We start from the raw sequence: 21,841 nt of genomic DNA on the forward strand, positions 1-21,841 counted from the left end.
CCTCACTTTTGTTCAGATCTTGGTATGCCACAGACACCATGCCCTGTACCCTGGTTAAGGAGAAGTCAATGACAACGAATTAGACGGTAATTCCTTCACTGTACATGGTTATACTGATTCTTGGCTTACTGTCACTGGACTCCATGCTTAGAGAAATTATCACTGAATGACTTACACCATTAGCTGACTTATGCTCCTCTATAGCTAGAGAAAAATCCAAGAATAATTGTTTGTGACACAACTTGGAGTAAGTCCCACGGTAACATTCAATGCAGCATTTATTTTTCATCCAGTCACTGTGATTGCTTCCAGTGTAAGAATCCACTAAGAAACCTCAGGATCATCACCAGGAGTCAAGGAACTCTGAAATAATGGCAGGTGATGGCTCCGCTTCTGTATAGTCCAAAATAAACTCAGTGTACCTTCAAAGATTTCCAGTGTGTATAAAATAGCCAGGTATTATCTTAGCTTTAAATCTTCACCTGCTGCTCTCCCAGCCTCGGGGCACGCCACCTTTTTGGCAAAGGAGCGAGGTACAAGCTTGCTTGCTTCAGATTTCACCACGCAGGCTTCACTGGGTCAAAGGAGGAGTTTGGCCACGTGCACAACTGCACTCCTAACTGAAACACGGCTGCTCCAATGTGCACCCTCTGGCCATACGGAGGTGGCACAGAACCACCACCTACCTGCGGGTTTCTCCTGCCCTAATGGCACAGGCAGCACAATGCAGGGCCGTTGGGCAGGTAGCAATGGTTGCCCCAGCAGCCCCCAGCAAGCTGGGCAAACACTGGCATGAAGGCTGAAGATCCCAACCACCAGAAGCAGCTTCTTAGCCCCAAGGACCCTTTTACACCATGGTGGGGACAGACTGCCATACAAAATGTGCTCTGCTCCCCAGCAGTAGTACAGCTGCACCAGAACTGGGTCCTGCCCATCCATCCAGATGCACGTAAGGCAACAGGCTGAAGTGTCCCATGTCATAAATGTTACCTGGTACTTGCTGAAAAGCTGTAGGGACTTACGCTGGTGGAAGGAAAAGCACCTCCATAAAGATGATGAATCCATACGCTGCCACCTCAGATCTGTCAAGGCCCAGAACAAGTGGCACGCTGCATGCAGCTGCTTGTGGTCTTTGCTAGACCTTACCCACCCCATTGAGTGTGTTAGATTTAAAAAGTCTAATTGTAGTTGAATGAAACGCATACATGGAAATCACTTAGATAAAGTATTTGCACCAACTATAAACTAGCAAACTTCTCTTGTCCATATCCCAGCTATGGTGTCACTGGCCCCCAAAAAAACACCAGCAGGTCCGTAACATCGCCCAGAAACCTGCAGCTTTGCTTTCCCCAGAACTCCAACCAGAAATCTATCAGAATAACTTCATTTTCACATACAACTTTTGCCAGTTGGCCAACCTTAAAAAAAAAAAAAAAGTATTTGAAGCAGGAGATGACCTTTTTAATTTTCCACTCTACCTCATGATACCCTACTTTAGGCTTCAAATAGTCAAAAAAAAAAAAAAATCAAAGAAACTACTGTTGGCTTTTGTAAAGAATTAACACAGCCTGTTCATACAGTCCTCCACTACTCTGGATGTAAGCACAGCCTTTGTAAACCTGAGCAGCAACAGAAAGAGACCAGCACATGTGGCTTTAGAGCACTTGGTCGGGTCTTCTAGGTAACTCAGCTACAAAAAGGCTCTAAGAATGACACAGGCTCCTTCAAAGTAAACTGGGTTTGTACAAGTTTTTCAATGACAGTCCTAATAACAGATTCAGCTAGCTGACATATAGCAAGGTCCAAGCAACCAGCACGTTTCAAACCCAGCCACTGGTGAAGCTGCAAACCCACTCCTACCAGTCAGACAGCTCGCAGCAGCTGGGAGCTGCGCCACCTCCTCCTGCAGGTTGAGGAAACCACCAGAGCACTCACATACATTGTACGTGTGCTCTTCGGTCTGCTCCAGCCCAGGCTTGCCAGTAAATGTCAACATGAGGACTCGAAACACCCTTTTCTTGGAATATATTTCAGTTACTGTGATGGGAAAACACTGTGAAGGTTTTTCAGGGCAATAAAATCACTTCATCTCGAGGCCGTTTTCCAGAATTAAAAACATGGATCACTGGCTGTTGTGCAGATGAGCCACCTCACTGTGCAGTGGCTGGATAAAAATCAAGCAAGCAGGTCTGCTTAGTAAGCAGCTCCCCGAGGCTGAAGGTTATGGGTGTGAGTGATGAGCAAGGCACACACGTGCTTTAACAGAAGCCTATCCAGCGGTTACTTTGCACATAAACACAGAATTGTCACATTCAGGAGCACAGGATCAGCCTGTGCAGAGGTAACAACTGTCTGGTATGGCTCTAATCCCACAACAGTTACCTACTTACTCTCCCCACACCCAGCGCAGGACACCCTGAAAAGGAAGAGGCCAATTTTCTATGTGAAGCATCGTAGGTCCCCAAGCTAACGGTGCAGAGGACACAGCAATGAAGCACCGTAACAGCAAAATCCATCAGTAGAGCAGGACGCTGAGGTTTGTGTGCAAATTAAGAGTTTAGGGCTCCCATTTCACCGCACTTTTACTTTCAGTAGCCCTTATAAAACACCCATGTGTACAGCTCCCTCCTCAGGCTACCAGCGGGTGCTTCCACTGTCCCCGCAGCAGGGTGCAGGGCTAGAGGTGTTGGTGATTTGCTCACACAATGATCTGCCGGCAGTCATCAGCTACTGAGAGACCGAGAAATGCTAAGAAATTATAGAACTTAGCCAGTTCAGTTTGTCCAGTTTCAGACTACCATGTTTCAAGCTTAGTAAGTAAATTTAAAGGTGAGCGATTGCTAGGTTCAGAAGATGTTACAAGTACAGAAGTTGGCTACAGCCACATCAGCAGATCCAGTTATTTTAACACCGACATCAACACTTTCTGTAAAGCACAGGAGAAAGATGAGAGTGCTGGCTTTCAGCTCCCAGCTGCCCCAGATACAGGGATGCTGGCCTCTCTTCCACGCCAAAAACATTTCTAAGCAGCTGCAGCACGGCAGAGCAGAGCCACGCAAGGCTAGCCTTTTCAGATGACCTTAATTCCTCTTTGTTAGAAGGATAAAAAAAAAAAAAAAAAAGTCACTCCAGCTATGTCTGGAGTCCCAACAAGCCATTAGCACATGACACACTGATGACAGGCAAACGGTCCATCATCTGTACCTTTAAGGCATGAAATTCTTTACTCGGGCACCTGAAAGATTGCAGGTGGATGAACCAAAACCATGCAAGGTTCACCAAATAAACTAGCCGGACAGCCAAGGGAAGGGCTGTCCCTAGCACATGCACTTTGCTCAAACCAGGGCTATTTATCTCTGGGCATCACAAAGGTGGGAGAGCAGGATCTGTGTCGAACACACCCCTAGCTACTGGATGCTTTTCCAATCCTGCAGTGTAATCCAACGTGTAATTTCATCTGACTGGCATAACTCAGTAAAAAAAAAAAATACGCATGCGTATGAACATTCTTTGGGGAATTTAATGGTCATTTGCTAAAAACATTTAAGCAAACCATACCTCCAGACTTCTTCCAACTATATACTTAAGAAGAAAGTTATGGGACAAAGCATCCAGCTAGCAATCTCTGAAGTGAAAAGATCATAAACATGCCAGATGCAAAGACACAATTCCCAAGGGAGCCAATGACAGATCAACGTGAGATGTTCAGGGGATGCCCACACGCAGTAACGGTACCATAAAGGTTTATCAGTTACTGCCATCTCCTGGCAGCAAGCTAAACAATTACCCCTCCAAACCAGGAAGAGCTCCAAGGAGCTGTAAAGGTACCTACCAGTCACCAACCCAGTAACAAAGCTGCACTGCAAAGCATCCTCTGAGCTCCACAGATGCATGCTTCCCCTGGCTCCTACTCTAACACACCTTGGTCACCTTTCAGAAAACACCGACCAGGTCTAGATCTGCTTGGGAGTGGAAGTGAGATGCCCATCGGTTAGCAAGGCAGCTTCACTTGTTTCTCAACAGCAGGCAAGTGTTCTAGAATCAAGCATAAATACTGCAGGAGTTGCACCTGCAGCATACAGCACATTCCTGTGTCAGAAATCCACATTTCCCATTTGCAATCCCTTTGTGTGAGAATTCATGTCATTTAGGCAGTTTCAGAAGAGTTTGATTTAGATTGTTATTCCGAAATGACAAGAGGATCTGGATCACAGACATGACAGCAGACAGCAAACACCATGGCTTGCTTTCCACCCTAACACCTTTCAGTGTGAGGCAAATACAAGCTTGCAGCCCATGGCTTTGTGATTCCCTGTTTAGAAATAAATGTGATGTCCGAGTAATATGGTGTGTGTATTCATCAGCTTATTGAGTCCAGTTGCTTTCAGTTTTCTTCTCCTCGTGAAACGTCGTTTTCTCAAAAAGATGGTTCTCCAGATTAAAGGCAGTTGTGCAGAGCTGATTAAGAAAAGTGACAGATGACAAAGCAGAAGTCTTGTACAGTCGTTCAGTCTTCAAACAGCTGCATTTGGAAGGGCAGTAATGGTCCTTCAAAAAACAGTTGCAAAAACTTAGATCCAAACCCACCCAAGCTGCAAGTCCAGACATGCAATCAAACGAAGCAGACAGGAGCATCCTCATCAAGTAGTGAAAAATGACTTTTACCACACTACTTTCAGTTGTGGAGCTCTCTAGCAGTCAGTAACATCAGGCATTATGACGGCACGCTGGAGAAGCTGCCCAGCAGGGTGAATGACCAACAGTTTCTCCAAAACCCGAGTCTTTCTTGGAGGGACCATACGCTGTCCTTTATTTGCTGTCCACAGACATCACGAAGCACAGGAGAAGAGCTGGTGAATCTGTGAGGAGGTGCCGGAGCCGCTAATCCCACCTGCGGGCAGAGACACAGCAGGTGCCAGCAGACAGCCGGGCCCAGGCCCCTCTTCCAACATCAGGGAGCGCTGCGGCAGGGGGCACTCGGCTGTCCTGGGCGGCTTTACACAGTGCACAACCCAGAAGAATGAGGCCAAGACCTTCTCAAAATTCAATTTAATAAAGATTGTTTCACTGCAACACACCAAGCATTTAGAGACAGGGCTGGAACGTGGTTTCTGAGGAGAGTAAGTTGCCAAATAAACCTAAAATACGTGACAAGTCTTCTTTCCTGAGACGACTCTTGTTTTTACAGGTTAGGAACGCTGTTGAGAAGATTCAGGCCTGGCTGCCCCTCAGCAAATGGATGCTTCATGGAACAGCGAGGCCTCGAGTCTGGAGAGCCTAAAAGCGAGTGACACGTGCTTGGCCTGTTTGGGCTCGCTTTACAAACCCAAAACTTTGCAGTGTTGTGTGTGGTGCAAGCCTAGTACTGGGTACTCATTTTCCATTGAGCTAAACTAAGGTTTATTAAAAGCTAGCAGCTACCACAGCTTCTAACAGTGATAATGTATCTACAGACCCGTACCGACCCGTGGCTGTGCACTCTGAACACACACACACACACACGCACACACACCCACCCTGCATTATGAAGCCCATATTTCATCGAGATTTAAGGATCAACAGCAAATTACTGGGTAGAAACCCTCCATTAACAGATTCATAATTCTTACAATTGTGTATGACACTGCTAAGAGTTAAAATAGGTTTTGAAATGTCAGAAACAGGCATTTTCTGCTGTTAAAATACAGCAGTATTCTCCTCTATGGATATGCAGAGCCTTGAAAGCTGCACACTGAGCACAAACATCAGTGCTGCACCACCAAGCCCACCCTTACAAGTTTTAGTACTTGGAAAGATGTACACTGCTCACATCAAAACCACATCAACTGAAATACTTATCCCGAGGAGCAGCAGGAACTGGTTCAATGCGCTGCTGCTTCGATGGGCCTACTGTGATTACTTCAGACAAGATTCAGTTTAAGACACATTACAGTCTGAAGTGGCTACAATAACTATTTTACATTAAAACTAAATATTCACCAACTTTTAAAAACCATTTCTGAAACAGGTACTAAAACCTGTAAATTTTCATTAGCAAAATGCACCCAGCATTTATTGGTACCCTTATCAAACAAAGGAAAACATTCCTCCCAACTCTTCTGCCTCTTCCAGAGCTTTTGCAGTTTTACAGAAAATGGTGAAAAATTACAGCTGTTGCTGATTATAGGTACCAGATGAAGGTTTGGTTGAATTTCAATAATAAATTAAAACAATTAAAAGCCACGGGGATTTCAAAGCTCAATGTGTAAATATCACTTTGTATGAAAATGAAACCCAAATGTGGGATGTCAACTCTATAAAACTGACTAACATCAGATCCTAAGCAGTCACTTAGATCATACAACTGCACAGATTTTTATTATTTTAGAGACATTTCAGAAGAGTCCTGGCAGGGTTTGCCTTGCCTGATACAACGTGCGGTTCTCCTACAGCTGTAACACACACAACGTGTGAGAGGGGCTCGTTCCTAATCGTGGGTGACAAGGTTGTGCTCGAGGGTCAACCTGTTTAAGGAAAGGGCACAATTTGGATGAGCCCATGCAAGGAATATTAAGATTAACATGTTAAATATAACTAAAAGACTCGAGAGCACAGTGGTTATTCTTGCAATTACACTGCCCGTTACGCCCCGCTGCGGGGAGCGGTGGTGGCAGACCCAGAGAATCAACAAATGCAGGCTTCTGAGTGACCTGGAGCCCATAAAGGCAGATCAACAGTATCTGCAGGGGCTGATGCTTGTGATTAGCAGTAAAGGAAGGAGCCCAACCACAGCCCAGCTTGTAAGGAGCGAGCCTGCAGACTAAACATTGTGCCACAGCTTGCAGCAAAGCGTACCCAAATTATCACTTTTTCCACTGAAGCAAAGGGAAGCCAGATACCACAGACATTTTCCATTTATCTTGTGTTCTCACAGGTGTAAAAGTCAGCGGGGACAGCAGCATGCAAGAACTATTTCAGTTTAAAACAGGAATTTGATTTCTTTAAGACAAGTGGAGCTACCTTTTAAAACGTAGTACCTCATTTATGTTTGATGTGATGCTAGCCTAACATGGGACTGGCTTCATTTCAACCACACCAGATTAAGTTCTTGGGTAATTTTATCCAGAGACACCACGTGTTCAAACCCAGTTTTCCTTGTGCCTGATGTTAAGCAAAGAATTATCCGTCTCCCTACTTCTGCTTTCACCAAAACTCACACGCCCTGCTGCACCTCAAGAAGTAATGAATGGAGACCAGCAATGCAGAGCTTGCATTTAGATACTAAGGACAAAAGTGCGTAGTTATTCTCTGCACACACATTTCAGGCATGAAAATCTGGTGCCTGCACACACAGCAGCTCCCTGCTCAGCAATTGGAGCACAGAAGTTATGAAACCTTTGCTCCTATCAGGCATTTGGGGCAAGTGGATTTTCTACCACGTGTAACTTTGAGAAACAGCAGCCATCAAGTGTCACGAGGAAATCTTGGGGGCTTTGTGATCTCCTGGGTGCAATTCAGTAAGTTTAAAAAGTTATTTTTGCAGAGTGTCATAGGTAGTGCTAAGCATAAGCAAAATGAAACATGGAACATTTGATGGGGGGAAAGCTTTGAAAAAAGAAAGTTGTCTCCATGGGATAACAAAAAACCCAACCATCTCCCTCCAAAACTGCTGAAGAGCTGTCCCTGGAAAAAGGAGAGGTTCAAAGATCAAAAATATTCCTTTGTTTGTAAGAAAGAAGGAATCTGTAGTCAAGAACTGAGTTTAGAATCACAACAAAGTCACTTTAAGCCCAATAGGAGATTTACAGTTGAAAAAATTAAGTCACTTGTTTCTCCAGAGATACCCAGACATGGCTGAAAGGTGATAAAGCATACAAATTAAGCAGGAAAACAGGTTAAGAAGTTTTTGTGGGCTTTTGTTTTTTTTTGTGTGTGTGGTTTTTTTTTTTTGCCAGTTATTCATGCTTAGGTCATCTTCAATCAAGAGAGAATTACTGCTGGACACCAGGTCTACCCTTGAGTACACGTGTCCCAGCTGTGGAGGACACCATAAAAGCCACTTGGGGCACACACATGTACAGTAGAATCCAACACACCTTACACAAATCTGTACAGTTTTATTATATACATGTTGTTGTATTTTTTTTCACTTTCCTAAAGCAGAACCTCTTCAGCGTTACGCGAAGCACAACCTGCAAAATTGACTCATAATTATTGCTCAGCTGCGGCAGGTGTCCAGCTGAGTTCAGACAGCTTTTTGCAACGAGCTGCTGTGTGCACTGAATATGCTGCTGAATATTATGGAAAATATTTGTTGTCTTAATCCAGAAATGGATGCAACTAAATTTCAGCTGGCTAAAGGGCAATTAATGAAGTTCTATAATCAACCTTTTCAGAAAAAGGCATCTGTTCAAGCAGGAAAGGTGGCTTCTGTAATCCACGTCGTAACCAAGCAACTTAAAATTTTTATGTTTTGATACTCGGGTAAGAGACATTTGAACCTGTTACAAAATTTCCGTATCATTTCTTTCCATGTACAGACCGGTATTTAATACATAAGGCAACCAACTACCAAAATAGCTTGTTGCTTAAAACAAAAGTGACTGGGTGGTTGTAACATCACCCAAAGAAGGGCACAGCAGGCCATCCCCACAGCCAGGAAAACCTTCCAGTAACTAGGGAGAAGTAGCAGCTTTAAAACATTACCCTTAAAAAAAAGTTGATTATAAGAAATGAGAAAAGTTCCCAGTATTTACATCTTCAAAATAATTAAAATTGTAAACAAATATGTATTTGTTATATATATAAATGCAATAAAAATAACTGTCACCTTATGAATCTCCCAAAGATTTCTTAGGAATACCAATCTAATACAAAAGAACTGAGCAACTCCACGATACCTACTCTGAGGTGTAAAATAAAGGCAAACAAAACAACATTACAGTTGAAGCTCATACTTGCACATGGTGGCCATGATGGTACGTTTCACTTTATTTTAAGTTACATCTCAGATATTCCCCTAAAGAAATCAACATTCAATATGAAGAGAGAAGCAAGCTGGAAGAAGCATCCATGCTACCTATATCTACATCTCTCCCTTCAAAATGAGGAACATGGTTTTATGTGTGTGGCTGGATAAGCTAAATCTCCTATGAAATAACTTCTTTGAGATAGAGATGTGGGGGATAAGGCTGCTTCCTTCCTTTCATAGCCTCTATTCATGCAGTAAAGCTTTTTTTTTTTTTTTTTTTTTAAATAAAACAGTGACATGGAATCTCACATGTGCTCTGTGTCCTAACCTCTATTCCTCGTTCCCCTACTTCACCCCTCCAACTCCTACTTCACCCCTCCAACTACTGTGAATTTCATTTCAATCATACTTGACAGATAAGCCAAAATCCCATCACCACCTACAAACGCTGAACTCCTCAATTTTCTGTTTTATATAGCAGTACTACAGAGGACAGAAGCCCACAGCATCCAAGCTAAGACAACCGCAATATTAAAAACCAACACTGCAGCGTTCTGTCATCAGACACCAGAAAAGACCACACACAAGACTACCAAAGCACACCAGTGGCTAGAAAAAAGCTTCAAAGTTCGCATGGGACCAGCCTCTGAAAGGACCTTGCCTGTCCCTGTGCTCAAATTACCAGCTTCCAGTCCTTTTCCATTTCTATCACCACCTCATCCACTCTGCTCACTGCTGTGGCCCGGCATTCCTGGGATAACACCCACAGACCACTGACTGCAGGAGTGAATCTGCGCTATTCTACTGCATGTGGCAAACAGAACATTTTGTCCACTTATTTGATGCTTACTTCCCACTCTGAGAACAACGTCAACACGTTTACATTCCAAAGAGTGATTTTGAATTATTTTCCCTATCAGAAGAAATCCAAGGATGCAGCAATCAATTCCTTTTAGAAGATAATGGAAAATACACACCTTTCCAGGAGACTAAAAACATAAGATGCTACATGTCTAGTTATTACTGCTCCATATTTCTTGAAGAAATGAACATTTTAGGCATAAGAACATATTTTACAGTCAAGTTATTGATGAAGGTTTACACTGATCTGTGGCAGAAGAGGTTCTGAGCAACTGAAGAAAGGAAAGGACTACACATTAAAAGTCCACAATCGTTTTTGCTTGAGTTGTTAACAAGATCAGACATACTACATTCATTTATCTAAGCAGGCAGCTTTTCATTCAAGATTTGGGAAACTCAGGACGAAACTACAACGATATAAAGACTTCTCAAATGAAAACCACTTCTGTAGTATTTCGCACACCTAGGGGGGTCACATGAAAGCAAGCTAGACCAGAGCTTCCATGCACACTCTACAACAGTTCAGATCCAATTTAAACACAAATGGTTCTTCAGGATATGCTACTCAAACTCCTTTTACACGGAACAACACTGGCATCCAGTGGCCAATTCAATTAATCACAGAAGTGAATGACTTCAGCTGCCCTCCTGCACTTCTTTTGACTAGGAGTCATCACATCCTTTAGAGGAGACAATCTAAGTCTGGAGAACATTCAGAAAAGTTTGCAAACGCCCCAAGTATTAGAAAAGTGTACATATAAATGCACTTCTTGTGAAACGGATGTTAATTACCTGGTAACGCAGTGATGAAGTCCCGTTGTAACATGGGCTTCAAGTAAGAGTTAATATGTCCATGCTGATAGTGACACATTCGTGAAATAAGGTGTTCCACAAATTCAACTTGATCTGATTCAGACCACTGGTCAAAATATTTAATACACAAGTCTTTTTCCTTTTCGTAATTTCCTTCTGATGGTCTTTTTCTCGAGACAATCACAGATGAAGTTCCATTACTTATCTGTTTTTAGAAGAGAAATACAAATACGTAAATATGAGTAAGAATAGGAACAGCTTTATAAGAACTCTCTCCAGGAAGAAAATGGGAGAGAGGACACAAAGAGATACTCAACAAAACTGAGCTTTAAAACATCATTAAAGATACGAGCTATGCCTTATACATCTCATCTTTCAGACATAAAGCCCAACAAAAGGCCCTTGCCCATAATTAGAAATTATTCACTATGCTGAAAGACTTGAATTCTCTTACCTCTTACCATTTTAACAGCAAGGAACGTAATTCGTTTTAGAACAACCTTTCCCAGACTAAACCAGTGGTTTCTACTGCACATGGCAGTTGGCTTCAGCTGCACATTGCAGTTTGCCTCCAGAGATGATTTACACAGGCAGTTACAGCACCACGCATGCAGATACACACGAAGGCTGGCTATCACTTCCCTAATACGAAAAAAATCAGGACCCCCATACTGGTGTTGCACTGTTTGCCCACAAACAAAGCCCAAGAATTACATGATGTCAAGCAGCAATGCTTGTTTCGTTTTTGAAAAACAGCTCATGTCAATGTTTGGGACAACCACATAAAATATAATTAAAATCCTTGGAGCTTGAGCTACAAATAAGGATGTTACAGAAGAACACCCCAGGATTTGCTACTTTATCAGCAAAAAGAATCAAACATTCAAGCCAAGCTCTTCTAATCCCTTCACGAGACCAAAAGGGCTCCTGGTGAAGGATCACCAGCTCTCCTAAATATTGCAAAGCAAATTGTTTTTTTCCTCCTTGCTATGTGAAGGTGTTGAACTCTTCCTTTTCAATGACGGTCACCTGCTCTAAAGGCTGAGCCACGTTCACAAGTCTCCTTTGAAGCAGGATCACGTGTTTGATTTTCAAGGTCAGCACAAACCACAAAATCTAAGAAGATCTAGTCATTTCTCAAGTATTATTCATTGGTGTCATCCTTCGCTTGAATACTGAGCTAATTTTAGGATGATAGAGTCAACTACATATAAGGATGATTATGCATCTGCAGCCAAGCATTTGGAAATTTCTCAAAAGCAGGAACATGGAAAAACATGCCAACTCTCCTCCTATGCACGAGCCAGACGTACCTGCCATAGGGTATTTTTCTTTGGAGACTCATCTTCATTCTGATCCTCCATTACTGACGTGTTCTAGAAAAAAATGGAATTACTATTTTAATTTTCTGTTTTCCATACTACAGCAATTCCTCGCTGTACAAGCACTATAAAAAAGCAAAGCAATTGGACAGGTAAAATTCATTTTCCCAGTGAATGGAATTATCAAAGATTCCTGGCCACAAAACCTGCGCATTGTAAAAAAAAAAATTCCCCATTTAACTGACACATTTATCAAATTCATTTACTGTCAAGATAATTCCCCAACCCCTCTCGAATTTCCTCTGACAGGTTTTCATGCAGCCTTTCAACACTTTTCTCAGTGGGAAATAAATTCACTTGCATCCTACTCAGGCCAAAGTAATTAAACATGTCAAAGCAATCGACTAGCATTTTCTGCCAAAGCAAAAAATTGCATACATCTAGCTGAAAATAATAACAAAAAAAAATCGCTATATGCTGCTTACATGCAACAGAGCATGAATTCTCTCCAGACCTAGCTCAGTGCACGGGGAAGATGGCTCACAGAGCGTTATCTGCAGCCTGGGGTCAGTTTGTGCCCTGGGAGCCCAGCAGCCACCACCCTCCTTCACCCATTCCCCAACATCCCCACCGCCCCTCCTCACCCTCCTCATCTTCCCTTCTGCTCCAGAGGAATGGAGGCGACCATTTCCAGAAACACTCATACAGAAGTGTTTCTTTTAGGCATCTCTTCACCTTTGCAAGACCTTGTCTTTTACTCTTACCACCTGCTCCCTCACACAGCACCCCAGTAGCCCCCACCTGGGCGATTGCTCTCACCCAGCTCCCACCAGTCACCGCTCCCAGACAGCGGCTAACTGGCAGGTGGCTATCATGAAAACCCCAGTGTCATAAAGCAGTGCCTGTATTTTTTTTCAGTCCTCCTTCCCCCTCTATCAGCTGTCCCAGCAGAAAGAGGAACACCACACGCAAGTAAAACACGCAATGAAATAAATCTCACATCTCCTTCTCTGATAGTGAGAAGAGAGTCTCTCCATCACCAATAATGGGTCGGCTCCTTAACAACTACATTCCCAATTCACAACACTGTGTCACATCAAAAATATGTTTGTCACCTCATCTCCTCCTCTTTCTCTTATTAGGAACACACCAAAAATCAGCAAACTTGAGAAGAATTAACAGCATTATTCCTTGGACAAGCCTCGCTCCACCGCTTGACTGCGGTTTCTAAGGTTTGCCTTGAGCCCTTCTCTGCCTTGCAGTGAGGTACGAGAAGCACGCGTCACGCAGACGAGACCTCATTAGGAGAACTACGTCCCCTGGGTGATGGGAAAGCTGTGGCCCACCTGGCTCCGACACACAGCAGGGCCAAATACACGGCTGGTGGGAAACCCAATGCTGGTTGTTGATACTCTCATTGAGAGTATCTCAATCTCATTGAGAGTATCAACCCTTAACACTTCCCATTAACACACGTGGCCTGGGGCTGTGCATCCAGCAGAAATCCCACAGGACACCAACCGATCCTTCCTTTGGTAGGTCACGGTGAGGCACTGCTCTTGTGTTCTGCTGCTTCTCCATGGGGAAACATCTCAGAGCTCACTTAGCTTTTTGTGGGATGGAGCCTAAGAAGAGCATCCTTGATGCGAGGCCTTTCCTTCTGGGAGCACGCAACAAAGCTAGAGCAGAGCTTATAGTGAGAATGAACGATGGCCAGGTGGATGCTGTCCTGTTGCCTGGAAGAAGCAATCAGACAACTCTAATCTGCCTTGTCCATCCCCAGCACTCGTCAGAAGAAGAATTTCAAAATCCCTACCAGCTGGTGGCACGGGTCCTCGCTTGGCAAGGCCTCCAGCTCTGAGGCAAGAGGGAGGCAGGCATGGGCAAGCCCAGCTCCCATTACCCTGCTCCCTGCTCCCTACCCCTCGACACACAGCCACCATGCCGCCGCCTCCTCAGCCTCCCTGAGCAGCTGTAAGGCGGCTTTGATGCTGACTGCACCCCATTCCCCTCCCTGCTGCCCCACAGCATCGAGAGCAGTGCAAACAGCGAGCTCCCAGCCCAGGGCTGCCCTGTGCTCATGGGCTCAGACAAACGGGCAGGTCCCCATGACCATAAGAGCCTCTCCCAGTGGAAGCTCAGCTTCTAAATACTGTCAATTAAGCCTGCTTCTAAGTTCATTTTTCTTCCCCAGAAATTCTTGTTAAGTTACTCATAGCTCTTGCAAAAGTAGAATGATATTTCAAGCCAGCTGTCATTCCTTAATTAGTCAGCCTGGAATAAGCACTCTCCATCCATCCCCTACCAGGAAAGGCGGCAGCAGCAATGTGCTATCAGCGGGTCTCAGCACAGAAATGTTGCTCCTGCCCCATGGTTGTACTCGGCTGAATGAAGGTACACCAAGAGCAGCCCGTCTCCATTTTCACCAACAGCAAAGCCAGCAATGGGAGGCAGGTTCAGGAATTACTCCGCAAGCTGCCGCATTTTAACAGCCCGTTTCCTGAAGACGTGCTGCCTGTGGGCTTCCTCCAGCTCTGCAAGAATTTCGGCCTTCCTTGAGCCTTCCTGCTCCACAAACACCTCACGTCCTTGGGATTTCCACCTTTCTGTGAGATGCAGGTGGACACGGCCAGCAGGTTCACAAGTTACGTGGGGAGAAAGAGGGACGGAGGAGCAGCAGGTACACCAAGCTCGTTTCCTCAGGAGGACTGATTCCGCCAAGCTTCCGAAGTCAGAACGATCACATATTACAAAACTTCCTAAATCAGTGTCAACTGAGATCCTGAGATACCTGTCAGCAGCTCAAACCCTGCCGCCTTTCCAGGTTGCCAGCTCCGCAGACGTACGGCTGCACGGTGCTAGGTGCACAAGTGCCGAAGTTGTGCTGTAGGCAAACAGCACCCAGCCTGCAAGGAGCTCTCACCCATGAAATACAGGAAAAAAGCCGCACCTTGTGTGTTCTGCAGAAATTTAACCGGCCTGCACTGCCTGCCCAGATTTCTGCCAGATTTGGGTTAGCTACAGGCAGCTGGAGCTTGGGTTCGCTCCTGGAGATGGGAGTGCCTTCAGACACCTAATTGACTCCGGAGAGCAGCAGCACGGCGCAGCTTTGTTCTTTAACCCAGTTTTAGTTCTGGTATCGACAGAGCAATTACTGAAGTGATGGCAGTAATCCTGGGAACTGGGACAAGACACAATTAGCCGGAGTAGTACCCAGCAAGGCAGATAACACTGCTAAGACTCTTCAGCAAGAAAACCTTGCCTACCAAAGGATGGACTCGCAGCTTTGGACAAACAAGACAGGAGCTGGGCTACACTGAAAAAGGAAAAGCTGCCTTCAAGTGTTATGTTTTCAGCCACGAGGAAATGGAAAGTGATAGAGAGACTGCAAGAAGTTTCATTCCCCACCCCCAGGTTACACCAGTTTTTATAATCTGAGCTCAAGTCTAAACTAAGTCTTTAAAGATCTCATTGTTTACCAAGTTACCCCTCACTGGAAAAGATAATCAGGAACCAGCAGTTAAAAATCACAAGATGACCAAAGCTGATCAAAACAGCTCCAGCTAACCAGGCTCTGATTTCCTTTAGCAAATCGTGCCTACAGCTGACTTTACAGAAGCTGAAGAAACGTAAGAGGTACATACTTGGGTATCTGGAAGCACAGGAGGTCCAGCTGGCGGCTGCAGGCTCAGGCTGCCTGCTGAAACCAGCTCTGCCAGCAGCAGGGCTGCGCTGCCGAAGGTACTAATTACACAGCTCCCAGAGGAGGAGAGGAATCCACCGTCCGCTCTGGCAACTGGACCACGCCGGGGAGGGGATTAGGCAGAAAAGCAGGGAACCAGCTTTACCATCTGAACGCAACGAGTATGTGCCTCTCGTGGCTTCTTGCTTTTAATATAGCCAGAGATCCCCAAATGGTCTAAAGTGCTTTAAAGGCACGCAAGTCCCTCCTTGGGAAGTCATGGTCACTATTTCCTAATCCAGGGACCTGTTAAACAGCGGTTGTTAACAACGTCTTGGTCCTTGGTCAGGGATAGGAACATTTTTTCTTCTTTTAACTACTGAGAGGCTCTCGGTAAAACATCCTGTAGCACAGACACAAACAGAGCCGGGGAACCGCTAATCTAAACCACACAAAATGTGAACCAGTATCAAGGACAAAATCTCTTTCTTATCACATCCCTGCAAATCTGCAGATACTCTTCTGCAGAGAAATGCACAAACGCTGCGGTGGCTCCAAATTGCAGGTCAGAAATAGGTGGCCATGGAAAAAAAGAGTTTATACAAACAACTGCAAGGACTCGTAACCTCAAAAAATTCCCTGCAAACAGAGCCATGGGCTATATAGGGAGAAAGGATGAAAAAAGATTCCTGTATTCATGAAGTTAGCATAAAATTTTAGGGGCAGTTACTCAAATTGGGGCAACAAAGATGCTAGGTTCAAAGAGGAGAGGGCACCAGCACCAGGGTACCCCAGCTACAGGTTTAACCTCGATGAGGGCTTCCGCACCACGTTTCTCTGCTAAGTCTGTAACAGGACAGAAATATAAATTTATTACTTTTAATTTAGTGAGATAATCAAGCCATACCTTTATGAAAATAGCCCCTTAAGAAAAAAAAAAGTAGAAAACGCAGCTCTTGTCCAAATAACTTCCCAAATCACGTTTCTGATGGTAGAGAAAACTCTCAATCCGCTGGCCACCATCACCATAAAGCACTTCAAAGACAAAGCTCTAAGGTTCGTGGAGTTCAACTTGAAGGGTTTTGACTGAATTGAAAGTTAATTCTGCTGATTATGGTCATATCTATATTCGGCATCTGCATTAACAATTGCTTGTTTCAGCTTAAATTAAAGTGTTTACATAAGCATCGGGTATCTGCAGAAATCGAGCTCAGCACCCTCCAGCTCTTACCTAGCTAGCTGCTCTCCCAGTTGCCAGGTTTATTTTAGCATCGTTATTGCTAGAAGTCCAACCAAAAATATACTGGAAATACTAAGAGAGTCTACCAAGACCTAACAGCTGAAGGCAAAATTAGCAGAAAACCCTCGGCTTGCAAATAAAGCGCCGGTTTTACTTAGCCTCTGACTAACCACCAGAACGCGTGCAGGAAGATTCGGTACCAGAGATACTTCAAACACAAACTGGATAACCATCTAAAAACAAACACTAGCTTGACCACGGCTTGCAGGACGACATTTTTAACAGATACCTGATGCTTTTACATAGCCACCTTCACACCTCCCGGGGGCCTCAGTTTTTGGAAGTGCTGCCCTGGTCTGGAAGAGCCCCCAGTAACCACCAGCTCCTGTCTCTGCCCAGAAAATCTCAAATCATTATTCAATTAAATGCTCTAGAACAGTTATTTTGCAGGCTTGAAAGGAGAGAAACAGGTATTAAATACTACATGTGTCAAGCAGGTTATCCCGTTTGATCATGAATGCTCTTTTGACTGGCAATTGGCACCGCTGCTTAACTCTGGTTCTAAAGCAGCAGCCTTTTTGCCTTCCCTCTGCAAAGTTAATCTGTTCATCGTCAGAAAATGTAGAACTCTTAACATTTAGCACCTCCAGCCTAACATGAAGTTAACCTCAGAAGTCAACGTGGGCCGTGTTCACCAAGGACTAAGCTACATCATTTGTTTTTAAAACTAAATTCCATTGAGACAAGCAGAAGTTCAGGATAACTATTCGGATCCAACCCCACAAAACACTACACAAGGGCTCTGGGGCGATCCCCAAACTCCTGGGGATGCCGTGTCCTTCCCATGGGCAGGCAGCGGGGTCTGGAGCTGTCCCACAGAGCTGCTCATCTGGCAACTCGCACCCCAACCCGCAAGGCACAACCGCTGAAGAAGTGCAAAGGCAAAGCACTGCGCTGCCTCCTAAGACTTCAGGAAGAGTATAATACAGGTCGTCATAAAGATTAATATAAAAACGTGGTTTACTGATTGAATTAGCAGGCAGTTTAGGTTGTAACAAGAAGAAAGCTGCTCCTCTTGTTCAAATTACCAGCTGTTTTCCAGCGTGTGTGCATTTTCACTCAGGGAATGGATCCTACAAGAAAAAGCAAAATTACTGCATTCCCGAGAGACGCGCAGGGTTTGCAGCAGCAGGTGGAAGTTCTACAATTAGACAGGGAGGATGCTTTTGATCTGGCAGACAATTAAGTTGTCCATCCCCAGCTTTTTTATTTAAATATGAAATAGGTTTGTACTTCTTAGGGAGGGCTTACCTCAGCAGGGACCGCAGGGCCGTGTCTGAACCACTCCTTGCACAACCGCTCCCAACGCACCCTGCGCTCCTCGACTGCTGGGTGTCAGGACTCAGTGACCAAAACCTGCCCGTACCCATCCCGCCCCAACGTGCTGGACTTACAGGGACAAGGAGCAGGGACCTGGGGGATTCAGTGATGGGATCAGGCAGCCCTCACCACACTGAGTGCCCAGCCACAAGGCCGCAAAGCTCGTGCGGGGCACGAGCCCTTCTCTGTGGGCAAAGGTGCTGAGCCCTCAGCAAGTGTAAATGTCCATCGAGCAGTTTCACACAGAATCAGTGTACTAAAAGAATAGAAAATGGTAATGGAAATGGAAATCCTCACCTGCTGGATTAAGCTATGCAGCTCTAGACCATGAATACTCCAAAAGAAATTCCTCTGCGCATACTCATTTGAACGGTGAAACGTTCACTTCAGAGCTATTAGAAATAGGGCTGTGACTAACTAGCTGTACAAAGGTACACATGCTAGGGGCAAGACACGGATTTCTTTTCTCCTTTTGCCTCCTCTTTTTTCATTTTGAAGTCATCTCAGCTAGAACACAATGACTGGTTTTGCCCTAACAACATTGCTCACGGCTCATCCAATTCACTCTTCCCCCCAGACCACCACCAAGCTCTAGAACTGGAGCCCGCTGCACTTCGAATCCTACTGCAGCACCAAGCCAGTTTTCCTTCCACACGGTTAGGACTCCAGGGAAACTTTGCCTCGTGTCATCTCTAAAGGAACTTGCTCGAACTCCCGAAGAAATGCAACACATTTTCTGCAGCACGGGCACTAGTCCCACACTACGCGTTTATTCAGACCACTCGCATCTACACAACTGACCCAAACCAACTGTGGTTTGTTAGGCATTTAGGAGGATTAGATAAGCCAAACTTACTCTTTTTGTATAATCAAGCAGTAAGTAGCATTTACTATCTGAGAAACCATCTCGATACTTGCGGAAGAGCCCCCTAGCTTTTATGCCCTAAGTAAAGCTGTTATTTCCTATTAAAAACAACAAAACCATCACAAATGGAAACTTGACAAGAGAACGCTGGCTTCAGCCCATCCTGCCTTTTCTCCCTTCCAGAGCAGAAGCGAAGAACCCCCCAAGATCCACTCATCTGTACCCATGGCCCAAGCTGTAGAAGGGGAACACAGCATTTAGGAGCCTGCTTGAACAAGCCCACCAGAGCCTGGGAAGGGCTGTGCTGGGCACTCTGTCCCCGCAGCACACCGCTTCCCCAGGAGCACCACAAGCTAAGTACGGAGCTCAGGGCCAGCCCCCAGCCCCTACAAACCAGGTCTGAGAGCGCATCAGCACCATGTGCACATCCCTGGGCAGGGGAGACCAAGCCCCAGCCGCCCTGCTCCACACTGCACCCATGGGTGAACACGGCAGAGCACACAGCCCACCATGCCCTAACACAACTGCCCCTATTCAAAGTTTTTTCAGATTAATGGTAGGATGAGGAGCATCTCGGAGCACATTTCAGATGAAGCTGGCAATGGGGGCATCATTAGCTGGTTTCAGATTCATCGAAAATAAACTAGCCTCTGTTAAGATTAAATATATTTGTAACTTGGCTGCCCAGTGCAAAGTTAAAATACTTCTGGGGTTATTCCTAGATTCCCAGAGGGAATTTAGGCTCAGATTTCTGCTGCTGGTTCCATGTGAAAGCAGCTCTGTCCAAATTTAGTTACCTCACCGCGCCAGGCAGCAGACGAAGATGACTCCCGGCACGAAGGTGCCTGAGCTGCAGGACCAAGAACTGGACGTTAAGGGGCATCGGGAAGAACCTAGCTGGTTACAAAGATGCAGATCAATAAAGATCAAAAAAAAATAATTCTTAAAGACCCGATCCATTCTTCTCCCATGCCCAGCACCACTGAATACAGGCACCGGTTGGTGCTCATAGCCTTTTCTGTCCCTAAGATCTGGAGAAGCTCTCTGCGAGCTGTCAGCCCTCAATGAAAACGAGCTGGAAGGAGGCAGATGAGCCGTGGACGCTCGCTGCCAGCTCACAGAAAGCAGCGAGTGACACACGGAGCTGAAGAGTAGTTTAAAAACAGGCAACTCCAAACCACTGCAAGTCCCCAGCATCAAATTCACTCTCATCGGAAGAACTTCAACCACATTTTGAAGTGGTTTCAATCTTATTTTTTTTGTATAAGTTTACTGAAATACACTGAGGAGCCTGAAACAATACCATGACAGAACACACAGCCTCAGCACCCTCAGTTGTCTTTTGCAAATCGAAGGGTGGGAGGAAACCAATTCGCACACAGTAACTATAGAAAAAGAAGCCACCAAAATTAACTATGCAATAAGAAGTCCATTTGTTTCCTCCAAAGATGTATGGCAGTGAATCTCAGATTTGGCAACTAATGAAGCAATACTCAATCCATGAAATCCTAATCACTAAGCGTTTGAAACACCATTTTTTTGCTTATTCCCCATTTCAGTGTGTTTTTGTAATCACACGTAATACAAGCAACCGAAAGCCTTGAGAAAACCTTCTATTAAGAACAGGCCGCAGACTAACTCCAGCTAAAGAAAGAAGCCTTCAAGTAATAAAGGAGATTAAAAAAAGAATACTCAAATTATTTTTTTTGCAAGTATCCACTCAGCCTTGCCTGGGGTTAGCCAGACACCCTACATTCAAGTGATGATTTTATCTAGGTATTAAAAGGAATGTGCAATTGCCTAATTTAGGTTTCACATGATTTACATAATGGATGCGTAATGCTCCTGACCTCTGAAGGCCAGCGCCACTTCTCCCTGCAACTGCAAGGCACAGTTCATTAAGAGAAAAGGCCGATCACTGAGCCAGAAAAGGGTTTGAGAGCGGGGAGGAGAGTTGCCTAACGTCTCAGGTTCCCCTTTTGGGAGGATTATTTTTAATCCATCACATCAGTGATTCACTTCACTTTACAGCACACCCTGCAAGGTGAGCTGTTGCAACGGGCAGCAGCCCCAAGCGGCAGCGCCACCGCCGAAACCAGCACGTTGTGCAACGAAGCCTGGGAGGCAACGCTGTGACCGCTGGGCCAGCACGCATCTCCTTACTTGCTGAAGACATTCGGGTTCGATGGCACCTCTGTAGGAAAACTGCTTGGTGCCTCTTTTACTTCTGAGCAAAAAGAGAGCACCATCCAACGTGCCAGCTATGGATTTCACCTCCTGGTTTGGAACCCAGAAGGGCTTTTGCTTCCAGCTCGCCGCACTGAAGGATAACGTTGGGGTTAACATGGCTTATGGAGAATTTAACAGATACTTCAGGTTAACATAAAGTGTCTCTACAGGCATTTACGAGCACCAGGCATCCTGCATTTTTGCTATTTAGACACTGAATTTGAAGGCATTTGGCCCAGTCCTCACTTTTTCTCCCCAAACACACACTTGTATACATGCTCAAGACTTTCAGACCACATTTGCTCTATCAAACTGAGCCTAAGTGTCCAGAACTGTACCTGGATTACTGTAAGATTATAGTGAATATTTTTTGGTGTTATGTCTTGAATAAATCCTCTAGCTCAAATATCTTCAAAAGCTTAACAGACAGTACTGTGATTTTCCAAAGCGAGTCCCTGCGTGCATTCAAGTTCTGCAGTCAGGCGCACTACTCTAAAGA

General features: G+C 45.0%; 1 protein-coding gene across 5 annotated transcripts in view; it reads right to left on the reverse strand.

The window, feature by feature from the left end:
• The window catches only part of FBXW11 (F-box and WD repeat domain containing 11), a 70,963-nt gene that overhangs the window by 24,733 nt on the left and 24,389 nt on the right, over positions 1 to 21,841 (reverse strand). For all 5 annotated transcript variants that reach the window (XM_032196736.1, XM_032196732.1, XM_032196737.1 and 2 more), the window contains 2 exons: positions 11,938 to 12,000; positions 10,604 to 10,829 (listed from right to left, as the gene is read on the reverse strand). In XM_032196736.1, the coding sequence (XP_032052627.1) occupies positions 10,604 to 10,829; positions 11,938 to 12,000 (289 nt within the window). The remainder of the gene's footprint in view (positions 1 to 10,603; positions 10,830 to 11,937; positions 12,001 to 21,841) is intronic.

The sequence above is a fragment of the Aythya fuligula genome, chromosome 14 (genome assembly GCF_009819795.1).
Source record: "Aythya fuligula isolate bAytFul2 chromosome 14, bAytFul2.pri, whole genome shotgun sequence".
Taxonomy (NCBI): Eukaryota; Metazoa; Chordata; class Aves; order Anseriformes; family Anatidae; genus Aythya; species Aythya fuligula.